The sequence below is a fragment of the Bufo bufo genome, chromosome 8 (assembly GCF_905171765.1).
Source record: "Bufo bufo chromosome 8, aBufBuf1.1, whole genome shotgun sequence".
Lineage (NCBI taxonomy): Eukaryota > Metazoa > Chordata > Amphibia > Anura > Bufonidae > Bufo > Bufo bufo.
In genome coordinates, this window is record NC_053396.1 from 417592 (window position 1) to 441810 (window position 24219).

Here is a 24219-nt window from a genome sequence, read left to right on the forward strand (position 1 = left end):
GGGAGCCTCCCGGCCCAACCACCCACTGACGGGGGGGGGGGCCTCCCAGCCCAACCACCCACTGACGGGGGGGGCCTCCCAGCCCAACCACCCACTGACGGGGGGGGCCTCCCAGCCCAACCACCCACTGACGGGGGGGGGCCTCCCAGCCCAACCACCCACTGACGGGGGGGGGCCTCCCAGCCCAACCACCCACTGACGGGGGGGGCCTCCCAGCCCAACCACCCAGTGACGGGGGGGGGGGCCTCCCAGCCCAACCACCCAGTGACGGGGGGGGGGCCTCCCGGCCCAACCACCCAGTGACGGGGGGGGGGGGGGAAGGGGCCTCCCAGCCCAACCACCCACTGACGGGGGGGGGCTACAAGAACGGCCTGTAACATTGCTTTCATCTGGACTCCCCATGAGAAGAGCCTCTGGTGATCATTCCAGTCACATCCAGAATACACTCCTAATGCCTTCATCAGATGTATACTGTGCAGTACATTACATATGATGTATCCACGGTGTGACGGTACATGTATACTCTGCAGTACATTACTTATGATATTTGGCAGTATACAGCTGTGACATGTACACTGGGGGGTCAGTGGCGTCTTTTTCACCGCTATATGGAGGCTACAGGCAGTAGATGTTACTCACCAGCTCCACGGAGCCATAGTGTTTTCTGCTGAATTCTCCCCGTCTGCAGCCCAGGTCTTCAGAGACGGAGCTGGAAGAGAGACGCTTAATCAGTAACCATAGCGACTGCACAGAGAGCATCCACTGCAGGCAGCTGGCAATGCACCCGCGGCCAGGAGCGCAGCATGCTCCGCCAGGGGCCCCAACATCCTCACTCAACCTCTTCTCAACGCAATAAGAGACTGACACAAGAGTGACTGTGTCAGTGCAGGACCAGGGGAGGAGAGACAGCGTCAGTGCAGGACCAGGGGAGGAGAGACAGCGTCAGTGCAGGACCAGGGGAGGAGAGACAGCGTCAGTGCAGGACCAGGGGAGGAGAGACAGCGTCAGTGCAGGACCAGGGGAGGAGAGACAGCGTCAGTGCAGGACCAGGGGAGGAGAGACAGCGTCAGTGCAGGACCAGGGGAGGAGAGACAGCGTCAGTGCAGGACCAGGGGAGGAGAGACAGCGTCAGTGCAGGACCAGGGGAGGAGAGACAGCGTCAGTGCAGGACCAGGGGAGGAGAGACAGCGTCAGTGCGGGACCAGGGGAGGAGAGACAGCGTCAGTGCGGGACCAGGGGAGGAGAGACAGCGTCAGTGCGGGACCAGGGGAGGAGAGACAGCGTCAGTGCGGGACCAGGGGAGGAGAGACAGCGTCAGTGCGGGACCAGGGGAGGAGAGACAGCGTCAGTGCGGGACCAGGGGAGGAGAGACAGCGTCAGTGCGGGACCAGGGGAGGAGAGACAGCGTCAGTGCGGGACCAGGGGAGGAGAGACAGCGTCAGTGCGGGACCAGGGGAGGAGAGACAGCGTCAGTGCGGGACCAGGGGAGGAGAGACAGCGTCAGTGCGGGACCAGGGGAGGAGAGACAGCGTCAGTGCGGGACCAGGGGAGGAGAGACAGCGTCAGTGCGGGACCAGGGGAGGAGAGACAGCGTCAGTGCGGGACCAGGGGAGGAGAGACAGCGTCAGTGCGGGACCAGGGGAGGAGAGACAGCGTCAGTGCGGGACCAGGGGAGGAGAGACAGCGTCAGTGCGGGACCAGGGGAGGAGAGACAGCGTCAGTGCGGGACCAGGGGAGGAGAGACAGCGTCAGTGCGGGACCAGGGGAGGAGAGACAGCGTCAGTGCGGGACCAGGGGAGGAGAGACAGCGTCAGTGCGGGACCAGGGGAGGAGAGACAGCGTCAGTGCGGGACCAGGGGAGGAGAGACAGCGTCAGTGCGGGACCAGGGGAGGAGAGACAGCGTCAGTGCGGGACCAGGGGAGGAGAGACAGCGTCAGTGCGGGACCAGGGGAGGAGAGACAGCGTCAGTGCGGGACCAGGGGAGGAGAGACAGCGTCAGTGCGGGACCAGGGGAGGAGAGACAGCGTCAGTGCGGGACCAGGGGAGGAGAGACAGCGTCAGTGCGGGACCAGGGGAGGAGAGACAGCGTCAGTGCGGGACCAGGGGAGGAGAGACAGCGTCAGTGCGGGACCAGGGGAGGAGAGACAGCGTCAGTGCGGGACCAGGGGAGGAGAGACAGCGTCAGTGCGGGACCAGGGGAGGAGAGACAGCGTCAGTGCGGGACCAGGGGAGGAGAGACAGCGTCAGTGCGGGACCAGGGGAGGAGAGACAGCGTCAGTGCGGGACCAGGGGAGGAGAGACAGCGTCAGTGCGGGACCAGGGGAGGAGAGACAGCGTCAGTGCGGGACCAGGGGAGGAGAGACAGCGTCAGTGCGGGACCAGGGGAGGAGGGACAGCGTCAGTGCGGGACCAGGGGAGGAGGGACAGCGTCAGTGCAGGACCAGGGGAGGAGAGACAGCGTCAGTGCAGGACCAGGGGAGGAGAGACAGCGTCAGTGCAGGACCAGGGGAGGAGAGACAGCGTCAGTGCGGGACCAGGGGAGGAGAGACAGCGTCAGTGCAGGACCAGGGGAGGAGAGACAGCGTCAGTGCAGGACCAGGGGAGGAGAGACAGTGTCCTGCAGTCCCTTCTCCTCTGATCCTGCCCTGACACAGTCCCCCCTCCTCCGCTGATCCTGTATTGACACAGTCCCTCCGCCACTACCCGTCATCTCCTTTCCTGATCCTGTACCGAGAGTCCCTCCCCTGCTCCTTTTCCTCTCCTCCCCTGATCCTGCACTGCCACAGTCCCTCCTCCCCTGATCCTGTACCGACAGTCCCTCTGGCACTCCCCGTCATCTTGTCTCCTGATCTGACACAGTCCCTCCTCCCCTGATCCTGTACCAAAACACTCCCTCCTCCGCTGATCCTGTATTGAAACAGTCCATCCGCTGCTCCCCATCATCTCCTCCCCTCATCCTGTACTGACACAGTCCCAACTCCACTACCAGTCATCTCCTCCCCTGATCCCTCCGCCATCACCCTCATCTCCTCTTCTGATCCGATACTGACAGTCCCTCTGGCACTCCCCGTCATCTCCTCCCCTGATCCTGTACTGACACAGTCCCTCCTCCCCTGATCCTGTACCGACACAGTCCCTCCTCCCCTGATCCTGTACCGACACAGTCCCTCCTCCCCTGATCCTGTACGGACAGTCCCTCCGCCACTACCCGTCATCTCCTTTCCTGATCCTGTACCGAGAGTCCCTCCCCTGCTCCTTTTCCTCTCCTCCCCTGATCCTGCACTGCCACAGTCCCTCCTCCCCTGATCCTGTACCGACAGTCCCTCTGGCACTCCCCGTCATCTTGTCTCCTGATCTGACACAGTCCCTCCTCCCCTGATCCTGTACCGACACAGTCCCTCCTCCCCTGATCCTGTACTGACACAGTCCCTCCTCCCCTGATCCTGTACCGACACAGTCCCTCCTCCCCTGATCCTGTACCGACACAGTCCCTCCTCCCCTGATCCTGTACTGACACAGTCCCTCCTCCCCTGATCCTGTACGGACAGTCCCTCCGCCACTACCCGTCATCTCCTTTCCTGATCCTGTACCGAGAGTCCCTCCCCTGCTCCTTTTCCTCTCCTCCCCTGATCCTGCACTGCCACAGTCCCTCCTCCCCTGATCCTGTACCGACAGTCCCTCTGGCACTCCCCGTCATCTTGTCTCCTGATCTGACACAGTCCCTCCTCCCCTGATCCTGTACCAAAACACTCCCTCCTCCGCTGATCCTGTATTGAAACAGTCCATCCGCTGCTCCCCATCATCTCCTCCCCTCATCCTGTACTGACACAGTCCCAACTCCACTACCAGTCATCTCCTCCCCTGATCCCTCCGCCATCACCCTCATCTCCTCTTCTGATCCGATACTGACAGTCCCTCTGGCACTCCCCGTCATCTCCTCCCCTGATCCTGTACTGACACAGTCCCTCCTCCCCTGATCCTGTACCGACACAGTCCCTCCTCCCCTGATCCTGTACCGACACAGTCCCTCCTCCCCTGATCCTGTACTGACACAGTCCCTCCTCCCCTGATCCTGTACCGACACAGTCCCTCCTCCCATGATCCTGTACGGACAGTCCATCCGCCTCTCCCCGTCATCTCCTCCCCTGATCCTGTACTGACACAGTCCCTCCTCCCCTGATCCTGTACCGACACAGTCCCTCCTCCCCTGATCCTGTACCGACACAGTCCCTCCTCCCCTGATCCTGTACTGACAGTCCATCCGCCTCTCCCCGTCATCTTCTCTCACCTGATCCTGTACCGACACAGTCCCTCCTCCCCTGATCCTGTACCGACACAGTCCCTCCTCCCCTGATCCTGTACCGACACAGTCCCTCCTCCCCTGATCCTGTACTGACACAGTCCCTCCTCCCATGATCCTGTACGGACAGTCCATCCGCCTCTCCCCATCATCTCCTCCCCTCATCCTGTACTGACACAGTCCCTCTGCCGCTCCCTGTCATCTCCTCTCCTCATCCTGCACTGACACAGTCCCTCTGCCGCTCCCAGTCATCTCCACTCCTCATCCTGTACTGACAGTCCCTCCGCTGCTCCCCGTCATCTCCTCTCCTCATCCTGTACTGACAGTCCCTCTGCCGCTCCCTGTCATCTCCTCTCCTCATCCTGCACTGACACAGTCCCTCTGCCGCACCCCGTCATCTCCTCTCCTCATCCTGTACTGACACAGTCCCTCCGCCACTCCCCGTCATCTCCTCTCCTGATCCTGCACTGACACAGTCCCTCTGCCGCTCCCTGTCATCTCCTCTCCTCATCCTGTACTGACAGTCCCTCCGCTGCTCCCCGTCATCTCCTCTCCTCATCCTGTACTGACACAGTCCCTCTGCCGCTCCCTGTCATCTCCTCCCCTGGTCCTGTACTGACAGTCCCTCCGCCGCTCCCTGTCATCTCCTCTCCTCATCCTGCACTGACACAGTCCCTCTGCGGCTCCCTGTCATCTCCTCCCCTGGTCCTGTACTGACACAGTCCCTCCGCCGCTCCCCATCATCTCCTCTCCTCATCCTGCACTGACACAGTCCCTCTGCCGCTCCCTGTCATCTCCTCTCCTCATCCTGCACTGACACAGTCCCTCTGCCGCTCCCTGTCATCTTCTCTCCTCATCCTGCACTGACACAGTCCCTCCGCCGCTCCCCGTCATCTCCTCCCCTCATCCTGTACTGACACAGTCCCTCTGCCGCTCCCTGTCATCTCCTCCCCTGGTCCTGTACTGACACAGTCCCTCCGCCGCTCCCAGTCATCTCCTCTCCTCATCCTGCACTGACACAGTCCCTCTGCCGCTCCCTGTCATCTCCTCCCCTGGTCCTGCACTGACACAGTCCCTCTGCCGCTCCCTGTCATCTCCTCCCCTCATCCTGTACTGACAAGTCCCTCTGCCGCTCCCCATCATCTCCTCTCCTCATCCTGTACTGACACAGTCCCTCCGCCGCTCCCTGTCATCTCCTCCCATTATCCTGTACTGACAGTCCCTCCGCCGCTCCCTGTCATCTCCTCCCCTTATCCTGTACTGACACAGTCCCTCCGCCGCTCCCTGTCATCTCCTCTCCTCATCCTGTACTGACACAGTCCCTCTGCCGCTCCCCATCATCTCCTCCCCTCATCCTGTACTGACACAGTCCCTCTGCCGCTCCCCATCATCTCCTCCCCTCATCCTGTACTGACACAGTCCCTCTGCCGCTCCCCATCATCTCCTCCCCTCATCCTGTACTGACACAGTCCCTCTGCCGCTCCCCATCATCTCCTCCCCTCATCCTGTACTGACACAGTCCCCCTGCCGCTCCCCATCATCTCCTCCCCTCATCCTGTACTGACACAGTCCCCCTGCCGCTCCCCATCATCTCCTCCCCTCATCCTGTACTGACAGTCCCTCCGCTGCTCCCCGTCATCTCCTCTCCTCATCCTGTACTGACACAGTCCCTCTGCCGCTCCCTGTCATCTCCTCCCCTTATCCTGTACTGACACAGTCCCTCCGCCGCTCCCAGTCATCTCCTCTCCTCATCCTGTACTGACACAGTCCCTCTGCCGCTCCCTGTCATCTCCTCCCCTGGTCCTGTACTGACACAGTCCCTCCGCCGCTCCCCGTCATCTCCTCTCCTCATCCTGTACTGACACAGTCCCTCCGCCGCTCCCCGTCATCTCCTCTCCTCATCCTGTACTGACACAGTCCCCCTGCCGCTCCCTGTCATCTCCTCCCCTCATCCTGCACTGACACAGTCCCCCTGCCGCTCCCTGTCATCTCCTCCCCTCATCCTGCACTGACACAGTCCCTCTGCCGCTCCCTGTCATCTCCTCCCCTGGTCCAGTACTGACACAGTCCCCCTGCCGCTCCCCATCATCTCCTCCCCTCATCCTGTACTGACAGTCCCTCCGCCGCTCCCCGTCATCTCCTCTCCTCATCCTGTACTGACACAGTCCCTCCGCCGCTCCCCATCATCTCCTCCCCTCATCCTGTACTGACAGTCCCTCCGCCGCTCCCTGTCATCTCCTCCCCTCATCCTGCACTGACACAGTCCCTCTGCCGCTCCCCATCATCTCCTCCCCTCATCCTGCACTGACACAGTCCCTCTGCCGCTCCCCATTATCTCCTCCCCTGGTCCTGTACTGACACAGTCCCTCTGCCGCTCCCCGTCATCTCCTCCCCTCATCCTGTACTGACACAGTTCCTCCGCCGCTCCCTGTCATCTCCTCCCCTCATCCTGCACTGACACAGTCCCTCTGCCGCTCCCTGTCATCTCCTCCCCTCATCCTGTACGGACAGTCCCTCCGCCGCTCCCTGTCATCTCCTCCCCTCATCCTGTACTGACACAGTCCCTCTGCCGCTCCCTGTCATCTCCTCCCCTGGTCCTGTACTGACACAGTCCCTCCGCCGCTCCCTGTCATCTCCTCCCCTGGTCCTGTACTGACACAGTCCCTCTGCCGCTCCCTGTCATCTCCTCCCCTCATCCTGTACGGACAGTCCATCCGCCGCTCCCCATCATCTCCTCCCCTCATCCTGTACTGACACAGTCCCTCTGCCGCTCCCTGTCATCTCCTCCCCTGGTCCTGCACTGACACAGTCCCTCCGCCGCTACCTATCATCTCCTCCCCTCATCCTGTACTGACAGTCCCTCCGCCACTCCCCGTCATCTCCTCTCCTGATCCTGCACTGACACAGTCCCTCCGCCGCTCCCTGTCATCTCCTCTCCTCATCCTGTACTGACACAGTCCCTCTGCCGCTCCCTGTCATCTCCTCCCCTGGTCCTGTACTGACAGTCCCTCCGCCGCTCCCTGTCATCTCCTCTCCTCATCCTGTACTGACACAGTCCCTCTGCCGCTCCCTGTCATCTCCTCTCCTCATCCTGTACTGACACAGTCCCTCTGCCGCTCCCTGTCATCTCCTCTCCTCATCCTGTACTGACACAGTCCCTCTGCCGCTCCCCGTCATCTCCTCCCCTGATCCTGTACTGACACAGTCCCCCTGCCGCTCCCCATCATCTCCTCCCCTGGTCCTGTACTGACAGTCCCTCCGCCGCTCCCTGTCATCTCCTCTCCTCATCCTGTACTGACACAGTCCCTCTGCCGCTCCCTGTCATCTCCTCTCCTCATCCTGTACTGACACAGTCCCTCTGCCGCTCCCCGTCATCTCCTCCCCTGATCCTGTACTGACACAGTCCCCCTGCCGCTCCCCATCATCTCCTCCCCTGGTCCTGTACTGACAGTCCCTCCGCCGCTCCCTGTCATCTCCTCTCCTCATCCTGTACTGACACAGTCCCTCTGCCGCTCCCTGTCATCTCCTCCCCTGGTCCTGTACTGACACAGTCCCTCCGCCGCTCCCTGTCATCTCCTCCCCTGGTCCTGTACTGACACAGTCCCTCTGCCGCTCCCCATCATCTCCTCCCCTCATCCTGTACGGACAGTCCCTCCGCCGCTCCCTGTCATCTCCTCCCCTCATCCTGCACTGACACAGTCCCTCCGCCGCTCCCTGTCATCTCCTCTCCTCATCCTGTACTGACACAGTCCCTCTGCCGCTCCCTGTCATCTCCTCCCCTGGTCCTGTACTGACAGTCCCTCCGCCGCTCCCTGTCATCTCCTCTCCTCATCCTGCACTGACACAGTCCCTCTGCGGCTCCCTGTCATCTCCTCCCCTGGTCCTGTACTGACACAGTCCCTCCGCCGCTCCCCATCATCTCCTCTCCTCATCCTGTACTGACACAGTCCCTCCGCCGCTCCCCATCATCTCCTCTCCTCATCCTGCACTGACACAGTCCCTCTGCAGCTCCCTGTCATCTCCTCTCCTCATCCTGCACTGACACAGTCCCTCTGCCGCTCCCTGTCATCTCCTCTCCTCATCCTGTACTGACACAGTCCCTCTGCCGCTCCCTGTCATCTCCTCCCCTGGTCCTGTACTGACAGTCCCTCCGCCGCTCCCCGTCATCTCCTCTCCTCATCCTGTACTGACACAGTCCCCCTGCCGCTCCCCGTCATCTCCTCCCCTCATCCTGTACTGACACAGTCCCTCTGCCGCTCCCTGTCATCTCCTCCCCTGGTCCTGTACTGACAGTCCCTCCGCCGCTCCCTGTCATCTCCTCTCCTCATCCTGTACTGACACAGTCCCTCTGCCGCTCCCTGTCATCTCCTCTCCTCATCCTGCACTGACACAGTCCCTCTGCCGCTCCCTGTCATCTCCTCCCCTCATCCTGTACGGACAGTCCCTCCGCCGCTCCCCATCATCTCCTCTCCTCATCCTGTACTGACACAGTCCCTCTGCCGCTCCCTGTCATCTCCTCCCCTCATCCTGTACTGACACAGTCCCTCTGCCGCTCCCTGTCATCTCCTCCCCTTATCCTGTACGGACAGTCCCTCCGCCGCTCCCCATCATCTCCTCTCCTCATCCTGCACTGACACAGTCCCTCTGCCGCTCCCTGTCATCTCCTCCCCTCATCCTGTACTGACACAGTCCCTCCGCCGCTCCCAGTCATCTCCTCCCCTCATCCTGCACTGACAGAGTCCCTCTGCCGCTCCCCATCATCTCCTCCCCTGGTCCTGTACTGACACAGTCCCTCCGCCGCTCCCTGTCATCTCCTCCCCTGGTCCTGTACTGACACAGTCCCTCTGCCGCTCCCTGTCATCTCCTCCCCTCATCCTGTACTGACACAGTCCCTCTGCCGCTCCCTGTCATCTCCTCCCCTCATCCTGTACTGACACAGTCCCTCTGCCGCTCCCCGTCATCTCCTCTCCTCATCCTGCACTGACAGAGTCCCTCTGCCGCTCCCTGTCATCTCCTCTCCTCATCCTGTACTGACACAGTCCCTCTGCCGCTCCCCGTCATCTCCTCTCCTCATCCTGCACTGACACAGTCCCTCTGCCGCTCCCTGTCATATCCTCCCCTCATCCTGTACTGACACAGTCCCTCTGCCGCTCCCTGTCATCTCCTCCCCTCATCCTGTACTGACACAGTCCCTCTGCCGCTCCCTGTCATCTCCTCTCCTCATCCTGTACTGACACAGTCCCTCTGCCGCTCCCTGTCATCTCCTCCCCTCATCCTGTACTGACACAGTCCCTCTGCCGCTCCCCATCATCTCCTCCCCTGGTCCAGTACTGACACAGTCCCTCTGCCGCTCCCTGTCATCTCCTCCCCTGGTCCTGTACTGACACAGTCCCTCTGCCAAGTGTATAGATAATGACACAATGGATGTCAGAGATACTGTACCCCGACCAATGCCACAGATGGTATCCCCGCCTGACTGATGCCACAGATACTACTCCTCCATCAACCTGAGGCTACAGATACTGCCCTGCCCCTGGTCGGTGCTGCATTGTGAGTGAGGAGTACGGTCTACACTGACGACAGGCAGCCCTGAATAGGAGCACTGAACGGGGGATGGTAAATTGTAAATGTTACAACGGGTGAGGATGGGGGATGAGGACAGGTGCGGAGTACACTGCCAGTCACGCTGGTGTACAGCCGAAAAGCAGACTGACAGTGTACTGATAGTGTACCCCAACCCCACTATTCACCTCAGTCTCACTCATGGGGGCAGGGTATACGTCCGGGACAACCTGCGCAGTCCTCTGCACATCATCATGCCTGGTTGCCTGGCAACCACAACCAAAATGAAAGACACAGCTATCAAAGGCTTTATCTGGACGCCATCCCCTCTGCTCTACGGTTTTGTGGAAAGTAATATATATGTTAATTAGAAGCTGCCTTTGGACCTCCAACATCCCACCAGTCCCAGAGGAGGCTGTAGAGGTGGGCGCCCATCATTGGGGTCACCCCTGTACACACCACCAGCGCCTCGTGTAAGCTGCCATGATGGATGAGGACCAGAGCGCACCATACACGCCGGCACTCTCATCATTTCCATCGTCAGGTTTCTTCTCGTATCACCTTTATCTTGTTATAGGTTCTGTACACTGCCCCCTACTGTCTAGAGCAGGTTCTGTACACTGCCCCCCTACTGTCTAGAGCAGGTTCTGTACACTGCCCCCTACTATCTAGAGCAGGTTCTGTACACTGCCCCCTACTGTCTAGAGCAGGTTCTGTACACTGCCCCCTACTGTCTAGAGCAGGTTCTGTACACTGCCCCCTACTATCTAGAGCAGGTTCTGTACACTGCCCCCCTACTGTCTAGAGCAGGTTCTGTACACTGCCCCCTACTATCTAGAGCAGGTTCTGTACACTGCCCCCTACTATCTAGAGCAGGTTCTGTACACTGCCCCCTACTGTCTAGAGCAGGTTCTGTACACTGCCCCCTACTATCTAGAGCAGGTTCTGTACACTGCCCCCTACTATCTAGAGCAGGTTCTGTACACTGCCCCCTACTGTCTAGAGCAGGTTCTGTACACTGCCCCCTACTATCTAGAGCAGGTTCTGTACACTGCCCCCTACTGTCTAGAGCAGGTTCTGTACACTGCCCCCTACTATCTAGAGCAGGTTCTGTACACTGCCCCCTACTGTCTAGAGCAGGTTCTGTACACTGCCCCCTACTGTCTAGAGCAGGTTCTGTACACTGCCCCCTACTATCTAGAGCAGGTTCTGTACACTGCCCCCCTACTGTCTAGAGCAGGTTCTGTACACTGCCCCCTACTATCTAGAGCAGGTTCTGTACACTGCCCCCTACTATCTAGAGCAGGTTCTGTACACTGCCCCCTACTGTCTAGAGCAGGTTCTGTACACTGCCCCCTACTATCTAGAGCAGGTTCTGTACACTGCCCCCTACTATCTAGAGCAGGTTCTGTACACTGCCCCCTACTGTCTAGAGCAGGTTCTGTACACTGCCCCCTACTATCTAGAGCAGGTTCTGTACACTGCCCCCTACTGTCTAGAGCAGGTTCTGTACACTGCCCCCTACTATCTAGAGCAGGTTCTGTACTCCACCCCCCCTACTGTCTAGAGCAGGTTCTGTACACTGCCCCCTACTATCTAGAGCAGGTTCTGTACACTGCCCCCTACTATCTAGAGCAGGTTCTGTACACTGCCCCCTACTGTCTAGAGCAGGTTCTGTACACTGCCCCCTACTGTCTAGAGCAGGTTGTGTACACTGCCCCCTACTATCTAGAGCAGGTTCTGTACACTGCCCCCCTACTGTCTAGAGCAGGTTCTGTACACTGCCCCCTACTATCTAGAGCAGGTTCTGTACACTGCCCCCTACTGTCTAGAGCAGGTTCTGTACACTGCCCCCTACTGTCTAGAGCAGGTTCTGTACACTGCCCCCTACTATCTAGAGCAGGTTCTGTACACTGCCCCCCTACTGTTTAGAGCAGGTTCTGTACACTGCCCCCTACTATCTAGAGCAGGTTCTGTACACTGCCCCCTACTGTCTAGAGCAGGTTCTGTACACTGCCCCCTACTGTCTAGAGCAGGTTCTGTACACTGCCCCCTACTATCTAGAGCAAGTTCTGTACACTGCCCCCTACTGTCTAGAGCAGGTTCTGTACACTGCCCCCCTACTGTCTAGAGCAGGTTCTGTACACTGCCCCCTACTATCTAGAGCAGGTTCTGTACACTGCCCCCTACTGTCTAGAGCAGGTTCTGTACACTGCCCCCTACTATCTAGAGCAAGTTCTGTACACTGCCCCCCTACTGTCTAGAGCAGGTTCTGTACACTGCCCCCTACTATCTAGAGCAGGTTCTGTACACAGCCCCCTACTGTCTAGAGCAGGTTCTGTACACTGCCCCCTACTGTCTATAGCAGGTTCTGTACTCCACCCACCCCCCCCCCCCCTACTGTCTAGAGCAGGTTCTGTACTCCACCCCCCCTACTGTCTAGAGCAGGTTCTGTACTCCACCCCCCCTACTGTCTAGAGCAGGTTCTGTACTCCACCCCCCCCTACTGTCTAGAGCAGGTTCTGTACTCCACCCCCCCCCCCCCTACTGTCTAGAGCAGGTTCTGTACACTCCCCCCTACTATCTAGAGCAGGTTCTGTACTCCACCCCCCCTACTGTCTAGAGCAGGTTCTGTACACTGCCCCCTACTATCTAGAGCAGGTTCTGTACATTGCCCCCTACTGTCTAAAGCAGGTTCTGTACTCCACCCCCCCTACTGTCTAAAGCAGGTTCTGTACTCCACCCCCCCTACTGTCTAAAGCAGGTTCTGTACTCCACCCCCCCCCCTACTGGCATAAGATGGAGCCTTTTGAAGGCATATTAAATAGTTGCAGATGATAAATTAACATATCTGACCACACACCCTTTTCGCTTACAATAAGAGGCCATAGAGATCATTCAGATCCTGACCTACGTGTGGCGCTGTCGTCGTATGTCCACACAAAGCAAGATGCAAATCATGTTGCAAAGAATGTTGGGTGCGGGAGACACTCTGCACCCAACATTCTAGACACCGCACACAACCCTAGGGGGAGACACTCCGCACCCAACATTCTAGACACCGCACACAACCCTAGGGGGAGACACTCCGCACCCAACATTCTAGACACCGCACACAACCCTAGAGGGAGACACTCCGCACCCAACATTCTAGACACCGCACACAACCCTAGAGGGAGACACTCCGCACCCAACATTCTAGACACCGCACACAACCCTAGAGGGAGACACTCCGCACCCAACATTCTAGACACCGCACACAACCCTAGGGGGAAACACTCCGCACCCAACATTCTAGACACCGCACACACCCCTAGAGGGAGACACTCCGCACCCAACATTCTAGACACCGCACACAACCCTAGGGGGAGACACTCCGCACCCAACATTCTAGACACCGCACACAACCCTAGGGGGAGACACTCCGCACCCAACATTCTAGACACCGCACACACCCCTAGGGGGAGACACTCCGCACCCAACATTCTAGACACCGCACACAACCCTAGAGGGAGACACTCCGCACCCAACATTCTAGACACCGCACACAACCCTAGAGGGAGACACTCCGCACCCAACATTCTAGACACCGCACACAACCCTAGGGGGAAACACTCCGCACCCAACATTCTAGACACCGCACACACCCCTAGGGGGAGACACTCCGCACCCAACATTCTAGACCCCGCACACAACCCTAGAGGGAGACACTCCGCACCCAACATTCTAGACACCGCACACACCCCTAGGGGGAGACACTCCGCACCCAACATTCTAGACACCGCACACACCCCTAGAGGGAGACACTCCGCACCCAACATTCTAGACACCGCACACAACCCTAGGGGGAGACACTCCGCACCCAACATTCTAGACACCGCACACAACCCTAGGGGGAGACACTCCGCACCCAACATTCTAGACACTGCACACAACCCTAGAGGGAGACACTCCGCACCCAACATTCTAGACACCGCACACACCCCTAGGGGGAGACACTGTGCACCCAACATTCTAGACACCGCACACAACCCTAGAGGGAGACACTCCGCACCCAACATTCTAGACACCGCACACACCCCTAGGGGGAGACACTCCGCACCCAACATTCTAGACACCCCTAGGGGGAGACACTCCGCACCCAACATTCTAGACACCGCACACACCCCTAGGGGGAGACACTCCGCACCCAACATTCTAGACACCGCACACAACCCTAGGGGGAGACACTCCGCACCCAACATTCTAGACACCGCACACAACCCTAGAGGGAGACACTCCGCACCCAACATTCTAGACACCGCACACACCCCTAGGGGGAGACACTGTGCACCCAACATTCTAGACACCGCACACAACCCTAGAGGGAGACACTCCGCACCCAACATTCTAGACACCGCACACACCCCTAGGGGGAGACACTGTGCACCCAACATTCTAGACACCGCACACACCCCTAGGGGGAGACACTCCGCACCCAACATTCTAGACACCGCACACAACCCTAGGGGGAGACACTCCGCACCCAACATTCTAGACACCGCACACACCCCTAGGGGGGGGCGGGGGGGACACTCCGCACCCAACATTCTAGACACCTCACAGACCCCTAGAGGGAGACACTCCCCCTAGGGTTGACCCCCCACTGCCAGTGTCTACCATACACACACTGCCAGCATCTACTATACAGTCATCTATACGTCTATACATCCCCCGTCAGGTTCTATCATGAATAGTGTACACGCTTATAACCAGTCACTGTTCCCCCCTCCCCATTATAACCAGTGTCCCTCCCTCCCCATTACATCCAGTCAGTGTCCCACCCCCCATTACATCCAGTCAATAACCCCTCTCCCCATTATAACCAGTCACTGCCCCCTTCTCCCCATTATAACCAGTCACTGTTCCCCCCTCCCCATTATAACCAGTGTCCCTCCCTCCCCATTACATCCAGTCAGTGTCCCACCCCCCATTACATCCAGTCAATAACCCCTCTCCCCATTATAACCAGTCACTGCCCCCTTCTCCCCATTATAACCAGTCACTGTTCCCTCTCCCCATTATAACCAGTCACTGTCCCCCCCTCCCCATTACATCCAGTCAGTGCCCCCTCTCCCCATTACATCCAGTCAGTGCCCCCCCTCCCCATTACATCCAGTCACTACCCCCCATTACATCCAGTCAGTGCCCCCCCTCCCCATTACATCCAGTCACTACCCCCCTATCCCCATTACATCCAGTCAGTGCCCCCCCTCTCTCCATTATAACCAGTCACTACCCCCCCTCTCTCCATTATAACCAGTCACTACCCCCCATTACATCCAGTCAGTGCCCCCTCTCCCCATTACATCCAGTCAGTGCCCCCCTCTCCCCATTACATCCAGTCAGTGCCCCCTTCTCCCCATTATAACCAGTCACTGTTCCCTCTCCCCATTATAACCAGTCACTGTCCCCCCCCTCCCCATTACATCCAGTCAGTGCCCCCTCTCCCCATTACATCCAGTCAGTGCCCCCTCCCCATTACATCCAGTCAGTGCCCCCCCTCTCTCCATTATAACCAGTCACTACCCCCCATTACATCCAGTCAGTGCCCCCCCTCTCTCCATTATAACCAGTCACTACCCCCCATTACATCCAGTCAGTGCCCCCCTCTCCCCATTACATCCAGTCAGTGCCCCCCTCTCCCCATCACATCCAGTCAGTGCCCCCCTCTCCCCATTACAACCAGTCAGTGCCCCCTCTCCCCATTACATCCAGTCAGTGCCCCCCTCTCCCCATTACATCCAGTCAGTGCCCCCTCTCCCCATTACATCCAGTCAGTGCCCCCCTCTTCCTATTACATCCAGTCAGTGCCCCCTCTCCCCATTACATCCAGTCAGTGCCCCCTCTCCCCATTACATCCAGTCAGTGCCCCCCTCTCTCCATTATAACCAGTCACTACCCCCCATTACATCCAGTCAGTGCCCCCTCTCCCCATTACATCCAGTCAGTGCCCCCCTCTCCCCATTACATCCAGTCAGTGCCCCCCTCTCCCCATTACATCCAGTCAGTGCCCCCCTCTCCCCATTACATCCAGTCAGTGCCCCCCTCTCCCCATTACATCCAGTCAGTGCCCCCCTCTCCCCATTACATCCAGTCAGTGCCCCCTCTCCCCATTACATCCAGTCAGTGCCCCCCTCTCCCCATTACATCCAGTCAGTGCCCCCCTCTCCCAATTATAACCAGTCACTGCCCCCCTCTCCCCATTATAACCAGTCACTACCCCCCATTACATCCAGTCAGTGCCCCCTCCCCATTACATCCAGTCAGTGCCCCCCCCTCTCTCCATTATAACCAGTCACTACCCCCCTATCCCCATCATAACCAGTCACTACCCCCCATTACATCCAGTCAGTGCCCCCTCCCCATTACATCCAGTCAGTGCCCCCCCCCCTCTCTCCATTATAACCAGTCACTGCCCCCCTCTCCCCATTATAACCAGTCACTACCCCCCATTACATCCAGTCAGTGCCCCCTCCCCATTACATCCAGTCAGTGCCCCCCCCCCTCCTCATTATAACCAGTCAGTGCCCCCCCCCTCTCTCCATTATAACCAGTCACTACCCCACATTACATCCAGTCAGTGCCCCCCTCTCTCCCCATTACATCCAGTCAGTGCCCCCCTCTCCCCATTACATCCAGTCAGTGCCCCCCTCTCCCACATTACATCCAGTCAGTGCCCCCCCCTCTCCCCATTACATCCAGTCAGTGCCCCCCTCTCCCCATTACATCCAGTCAGTGCCCCCTCCCCATTACATCCAGTCAGTGCCCCCTCTCCCCATTACATCCAGTCAGTGCCCCCTCTCCCCATTACATCCAGTCAGTGCCCCCTCTCCCCATTACATCCAGTCAGTGCCCCCTCTCTCTCCATTATACCCAGTCACTACCCCCCATTACATCCAGTCAGTGCCCCCTCTCCCCATTACATCCAGTCAGTGCCCCCCTCTCCCCATTACATCCAGTCAGTGCCCCCCTCTCCCCATTACATCCAGTCAGTGCCCCCTCTCCCCATTACATCCAGTCAGTGCCCCCTCTCCCCATTACATCCAGTCAGTGCCCCCTCTCCCCATTACATCCAGTCAGTGCCCCCTCTCCCCATTACATCCAGTCAGTGCCCCCTCTCCCCATTACATCCAGTCAGTGCCCCCCTCTCCCCATTACATCCAGTCAGTGCCCCCCTCTCCCCATTACATCCAGTCAGTGCCCCCCTCTCCCCATTACATCCAGTCAGTGCCCCCTCTCCCCATTACATCCAGTCAGTGCCCCCTCTCCCCATTATAACCAGTCACTACCCCCCATTACATCCAGTCAGTGCCCCCTCTCCCCATTACATCCAGTCAGTGCCCCCCTCTCCTCATTACATCCAGTCAGTGCCCCCTCTCCCCATTACATCCAGTCAGTGCCCCCTCTCCCCATTATAACCAGTCACTACCCCCCATTACATCCAGTCAGTGCCCCCTCTCCCCATTACATCCAGTCAGTGCCCCCCTCTCCCCATTACATCCAGTCAGTGCCCCCTCTCCCCATTATAACCAGTCACTACCCCCCATTACATCCAGTCAGTGCCCCCTCTCCCCATTACATCCAGTCAGTGCCCCCCTCTCCCCATTACATCCAGTCAGTGCCCCCTCTCCCCATTACATCCAGTCAGTGCCCCCTCTCCCCATTACATCCAGTCAGTGCCCCCCTCTCCCCATTACATCCAGTCAGTGCCCCCCTCTCCCCATTACATCCAGTCAGTGCCCCCTCTCCCCATTATAACCAGTCACTACCCCCCATTACATCCAGTCAGTGCCCCCTCTCCCCATTACATCCAGTCAGTGCCCCCCTCTCCCCATTACATCCAGTCAGTGCCCCCTCTCCCCATTACATCCAGTCAGTGCCCCCTCCCCATTACATCCAGTCAGTGCCCCCTCTCCCCATTACATCCAGTCAGTGCCCCCCTCTCCCCATTACATCCAGTCAGTGCCCCCCTCTCCCCATTACAACCAGTCAGTGCCCCCCTCTCCCCATTACATCCAGTCAGTGCCCCCCTCTCCCCATTATAACCAGTCAGTGCCCCCTCTCCCCATTACATCCAGTCAGTGCCCCCTCTCCCCATTACATCCAGTCAGTGCCCCCTCTCCCCATTACATCCAGTCAGTGCCCCCCCCTCCCCATTACATCCAGTCAGTGCCCCCTCTCCCCATTACATCCAGTCAGTGCCCCCCTCTCCCCATTACATCCAGTCAGTGCCCCCCTCTCCCCATTACATCCAGTCAGTGCCCCCCCCTCCCCATTACATCCAGTCAGTGCCCCCTCTCCCCATTACATCCAGTCAGTGCCCCCCTCTCCCCATTACATCCAGTCAGTGCCCCCTCTCCCCATTACATCCAGTCAGTGCCCCCTCTCCCCATTACATCCAGTCAGTGCCCCCCTCTCCCCATTACATCCAGTCAGTGCCCCCTCTCCCCATTACATCCAGTCAGTGCCCCCCTCTCCCCATTACATCCAGTCAGTGCCCCCCCCTCCCCATTACATCCAGTCAGTGCCCCCTCTCCCCATTACATCCAGTCAGTGCCCCCCCCTCCCCATTACATCCAGTCAGTGCCCCCTCTCCCCATTACATCCAGTCAGTGCCCCCCTCTCCCCATTACATCCAGTCAGTGCCCCCTCTCCCCATTACATCCAGTCAGTGCCCCCTCTCCCCATTACATCCAGTCAGTGCCCCCTCTCCCCATTACATCCAGTCAGTGCCCCCTCTCCCCATTACATCCAGTCAGTGCCCCCCTCTCTCCTCATTATAACCAGTCACTGTCCCCCCCTCCCCATTACATCCAGTCAGTGCCCCCCTCTCCCCATTACATCCAGTCAGTGCCCCCCTCTCCCCATTACATCCAGTCAGTGCCCCCTCTCCCCATTACATCCAGTCAGTGCCCTCTCCCCATTACATCCAGTCAGTGCCCCCTCTCCCCATTACATCCAGTCAGTGCCCCCCTCTCTCCTCATTATAACCAGTCACTGTCCCCCCCTCCCCATTACATCCAGTCAGTGCCCCCCTCTCCCCATTACATCCAGTCAGTGCCCCCCTCTCCCCATTACATCCAGTCAGTGCCCCCTCTCCCCATTACATCCAGTCAGTGCCCTCTCCCCATTACATCCAGTCAGTGCCCCCTCTCCCCATTACATCCAGTCAGTGCCCCCCTCTCTCCTCATTATAACCAGTCACTGTCCCCCCCTCCCCATTACATCCAGTCAGTGCCCCCCTCTCTCCTCATTATAACCAGTCACTGTCCCCCCCTCCCCATTACATCCAGTCAGTGCCCCCTCTCCCCATTACATCCAGTCAGTGCCCTCTCCCCATTACATCCAGTCAGTGCCCCCCCCCCCCCCGATGCCGCTCCGGTACCGCTGGGTGAAGCTGAGCACTCTGGTGGAGGCAGTCTCCGTTCCTCCGTCCATCCTCAGTCACACTGGCCGGGCGGACATGCCTCCGGTACCGGTGCGGGGTTTCCTCCTCCTCCTCCTCCTCGGGGCTGGACTGAACGCAGCCGGGACCCGCAGCACAACCGCAGCTGCCGGAATGTCGCATTCCGTGATCATGGGGGGAGTGCGGCTTCAGCTGGACTGGCAAATTACACCTCCCGGGGGGGCAGGCAGCCAAGGGGTTAAACAAGCCCCGCCCTCATCTTCCTCGCCATTTATAAAAACCCCGCTTGCTGTCTTGTCTGGCAATGGGGACATTCCTCTTCACATATGATGCCCCAGACCTGGAGGTGTTCACACAGGGAGAATGGCAGCCGCATCTGCAGGAGGCGCCGCTCATCCCTCCAGTCATACCGCGCCGCTCATCCCTCCAGTCATACCGCGCCGCTCATCCCTCCAGTCATACCGCGCCGCTCATCCCTCCAGTCATACCGCGCCGCTCATCCCTCCAGTCATACCGCGCCGCTCATCCCTCCAGTCATACCGCGCCGCTCATCCCTCCAGTCATACCGCGCCGCTCATCCCTCCAGTCATACCGCGCCGCTGATCCCTCCAGTCATACAGCGCCGCTGATCCCTCCAGTCATACCGCGCCGCTCATCCCTCCAGTCATACCGCGCCGCTCATCCCTCCAGTCATACAGCGCCCTGACAGCGGGGGCAGTGACCAATCACCAGTAATAGCCCCGTGTGGCGAGCCGGTGACTGCCCTCGCCGGTCTGCGGCGGTAATAGCCGCGTGTGGCGAGTCAGTCTTAATGTGGCCCCCATTAGAGCTGCCTGCGGCCCCGGCCTATACATTTTATACACACCAGAACCTGTGGCCCCTGGACCATAAGTGTGTACCCCCCGATGTGATGACCCCCACATACCTGCCTGGAAGGGTGGTCGCTCTGAGGCATCACCAGAGGCAGCGATGGGAGAGAAGACAACATTTTCTATTAAACAAGACCCCGGTGAGCGGCCACGTCACCCCTACATACAGCCCCCCGGTGAGCGGCCACGTCACCCCTACATACAGGCCCCCCCCCCCCCCCGGTGAGCGGCCACGACACCCCTACATACAGGCCCCCCCCCCCCGGTGAGCGGCCACGACACCCCTACATACAGGCCCCCCCGGTGAGCGGCCACGACACCCCTACATACAGGCCCCCCCCGGTGAGCGGCCACATCACCCCTACATACAGGCGGCCACGACACCCCTACATACAGGCCCCCCCCCCCCCGGTGAGCGGCCACGACACAGGCCCCCCCGGTGAGCGGCTACGACACAGGCCCCCCCGGTGAGCGGCTACGACACCCCTACATACAGGCCCCCCCCGGTGAGCGGCCACGACACCCCTACATACAGGCCCCCCCCCCCCCCGGTGAGCGGCTACGACACCCCTACATACAGGCCCCCCCCCCCGGTGAGCGGCTACGACACCCCTACATACAGGCCCCCCCCGGTGAGCGGCCACGACACCCCTACATACAGCCCCCCCCCCCTACTTAATATACCTGGCGAGCAGTGACGCCACCACCAGTGTGCCCTTTACCCGCAGGCGCCCCCAGATGATCCAGTATTTTTCCCCATCACTTCAGATAAAAGTTTTCCCCACATCTGAGGGTCCAGTAACGCCCAGCAGAAGCGCTCTGCAGCCAGTAACGCCCAGCGCTCTGCAGCCAGTAACGCCCAGCGCCCTGCAGCCAGTAACGCCCAGCAGCCAGTAACGCCCAGCGCCCTGCAGCCAGTAACGCCCAGCGCTCTGCAGCCAGTAACGCCCAGCGCTCTGCAGCCAGTAACGCCCAGCGCTCTGCAGCCAGTAACGCCCAGCGCTCTGCAGCCAGTAACGCCCAGCGCTCTGCAGCCAGTAACGCCCAGCGCTCTGCAGCCAGTAACGCCCAGCGCCCTGCAGCCAGTAACGCCCAGCAGCCAGTAACGCCCAGCGCCCTGCAGCCAGTAACGCCCAGCGCCCTGCAGCCAGTAACGCCCAGCGCTCTGCAGCCAGTAACGCCCAGCGCTCTGCAGCCAGTAACGCTCAGCGCTCTGCAGCCAGTAACGCCCAGCGCTCTGCAGCCAGTAACGCCCAGCGCTCTGCAGCCAGTAACGCCCAGCGCCCTGCAGCCAGTAACGCCCAGCGCCCTGCAGCCAGTAACGCCCTGCAGCCAGTAACGCCCAGCGCCCTGCAGCTAGTAACGCCCAGCGCCCTGCAGCCAGTAACGCCCAGCGCCCTGCAGCCAGTAACGCCCAGCGCCCTGCAGCCAGTAACGCCCAGCGCTCTGCAGCCAGTAACGCCCAGCGCTCTGCAGCCAGTAACGCCCAGCGCTCTGCAGCCAGTAACGCCCAGCGCTCTGCAGCCAGTAACGCCCAGCGCTCTGCAGCCAGTAACGCCCAGCGCTCTGCAGCCAGTAACGCCCAGCGCTCTGCAGCCAGTAACGCCCAGCGCTCTGCAGCCAGTAACGCCCAGCGCTCTGCAGCCAGTAAAGGGATGCAACAGAGTAAACAGCGATTCCCAGCCTGAGGACCCCGGCGATGTTGGGTCATGAGACAGGAATATCCGCCTCCCCGCATTGTATGTATTCTAACTAGAGGACAGACATGGAGCACCACTACCCCCAGTATCCCCCTCACCTCATGCTATCATCACCAGTCCTCTCCCATCCTATCGTCTCAAGCACAAGGAGAAGGAAGGAGGAGGAGGCGGCAGGCCGCTGCAGCCAGCAGACAAGGAGAGCAGTCATGGACGCGAGCTGCACATCGGGCTGAGGTCAGACGCCAGGATGGAAGGATGAGGGTTTCTTCCACTCCATGGCAGCACACCCACTGCAGCAGCACATCCAGCAGAGGAGGAGGATGGAAGGCAGAAGAAGAGCTGGATGCGGGCCAGGCTTCCCAAATACACACACCCAAGACAGGGAAGAAAGGTGGCGAGGGGAGGGGGTGTGGAGCCCTCCGCTGCTTCAATGGACGGCACCACTACAACCCCCATCACATCACTGATATACACACACACACACACACAACAGCCCGTTAGGGGCAAAGAGACGCTGGCAGCAGAGCTTTTGCCTGAAGCAGCTTTCTCAGCGAGCCCCAGAGTCCAAAACCGAAATCTATCAGCAGGGGCAGAGGACAGGACCCGGACGGGACTACTTCTCTGCAGATGCCGGCGTCGCACGGGACTACTTCATCCTGTGTAGACACCGGTACCACATCTCTTCAGTACTGAATGACGAAGCGAGGCCCCAAACACTAGGAGTGGTCACCAGTACAGTCCTTTATTCCCATCAGATAGACGGGTCACACAGATCAGATCTGCAGGAGATGGATCACAACTCCCAGTATCACTGGCCAATCTAGGAGAGACCGCCACAACGTGTAACTACTACCCCCAGTCTCAGAGATATCCCACTGCCCTGTTTGTACTATCACAGGGATAACTACCCCCAACATCTGACTACTACTCCCAGTCTCAGATATCCAGAAACACATCCTCCTCCCCTGTCTGTAGGATCACTACCCCCAACACGACTACTACTCCCAGTCTCAGAGATATCACTATTATCACCCCCGCGGAGAGGAGTGCTGTGGTCAGAGCACTGAGACCCCTGTAAGGGTAGAGTTCCCAAACCTGACATTTCCTGAGGGTCACTGAGGTCATCAGCGTACCTACAGGGAGATGTGGAGACCATCACTACAACCCCCACTATCTAACACACACACACACACACACACCAATAGAAGAAGCACTTTGACCAGATACACACAAGATCATAGGAGCGTGACAGGGACTACTTCTCTTCAGTACACGTGGTACTACACAAGACAATCATCAGGACACGGGGGGGGGGGGGGGGGGGGGGGGTGAATTAAAAAGGACACAATTATCAGAACAGGCTCAGTGGTTAGCAGTGGCTCAGTAGTTACTAGTGGCGCCGTGGTAAGCCCTGGTGTCTTGTGGCACTGGTGTCCTAAAATCCAACTAAGGACAACATCTGCAGGTAGTTTGTATGTTCTCCAGTTTCCTCCCACACTCCAAAAACAGATTGATAGGGACCATAGATTGTGAGCTCCTGGGGACAGCATGATGCCAATGTCTGTACAGCGCTGTGGAATATGTCAGGGATATACAGTCAGGTCCATAAATATTGGGACATGGACACAACTCTGACATTTTTGGCTCTATTCACCACCACAATGGATGTGAGATGAAACGGACAAGATGTGCTTTACCTGCAGACTGTCAGCTGTAATCTGAGGGGATTTACATCCAAATCAGGTGAACGGTGCAGGAATTACAGCAGTTACATATGAGCCTCCCACTTGTTAAGGGACCAAAAGTAATGGGACAGAATAATAATCATAAATCAACTTTCACTTTAATACTTGGTTACAAATCCTTTGCAGTCAATTACAGCCTGAAGTCTGGAACGCATAGACATCCCCAGACGCTGGTCTCATCCCTGGTGACGCTCTGCCAGGCCTCTACTGCAACTGTCTTCAGCTCCTGCTTGTTCTTGGGGCATTTTCCCTTCAGTTTTGTCTTCAGCAAGTGAAATGCTCAATCGGATTCAGGTCCGGGGATTGACTCGGCCATTGCAGAACATTCCACTTCTTTCCCTTATAAAACTCTCTGGTTGCTTTTGCAGTATGCTTTGGGTTATTGTCCATCTGCACTGTGAAGCGCCGCCCAATGAGTTCTGAAGCATTTGGCTGAATATGAGCAGATAATATTGCCCGAAACCCTTCAGAATTCATCCTGCTGCTTTTGTCAGCAGTGACATCATCAATAAATACAAGAGAAGCAGTTCCATTGGCAGCCATACATGCCCACGCCATGACACTACCACCACCATGCTTCCCTGATGAGGTGGT

The 24219-nt window shown here is 58.8% G+C and overlaps 1 protein-coding gene across 3 annotated transcripts in view; it reads right to left on the reverse strand.

Annotated features, from left to right (window-relative positions):
- The window catches only part of GARNL3 (GTPase activating Rap/RanGAP domain like 3), a 124147-nt gene extending 101923 nt beyond the window's left edge, over nt 1–22224 (reverse strand). For 2 of the 3 annotated variants that reach the window (XM_040442817.1, XM_040442819.1), the window contains exons 1-2: nt 21979–22224; nt 640–709 (exon numbers count right to left, since the gene is read on the reverse strand). In XM_040442817.1, the coding sequence (XP_040298751.1) occupies nt 640–709; nt 21979–22088 (180 nt within the window). In that variant the 5' untranslated portion in view covers nt 22089–22224. Of the gene's footprint in view, nt 1–639; nt 710–19290; nt 19509–21978 lie in introns of those variants that run through there. The other variant, XM_040442818.1, reaches the window with a different exon arrangement.
- Between the last annotated feature and the right edge of the window lie 1995 nt (nt 22225–24219).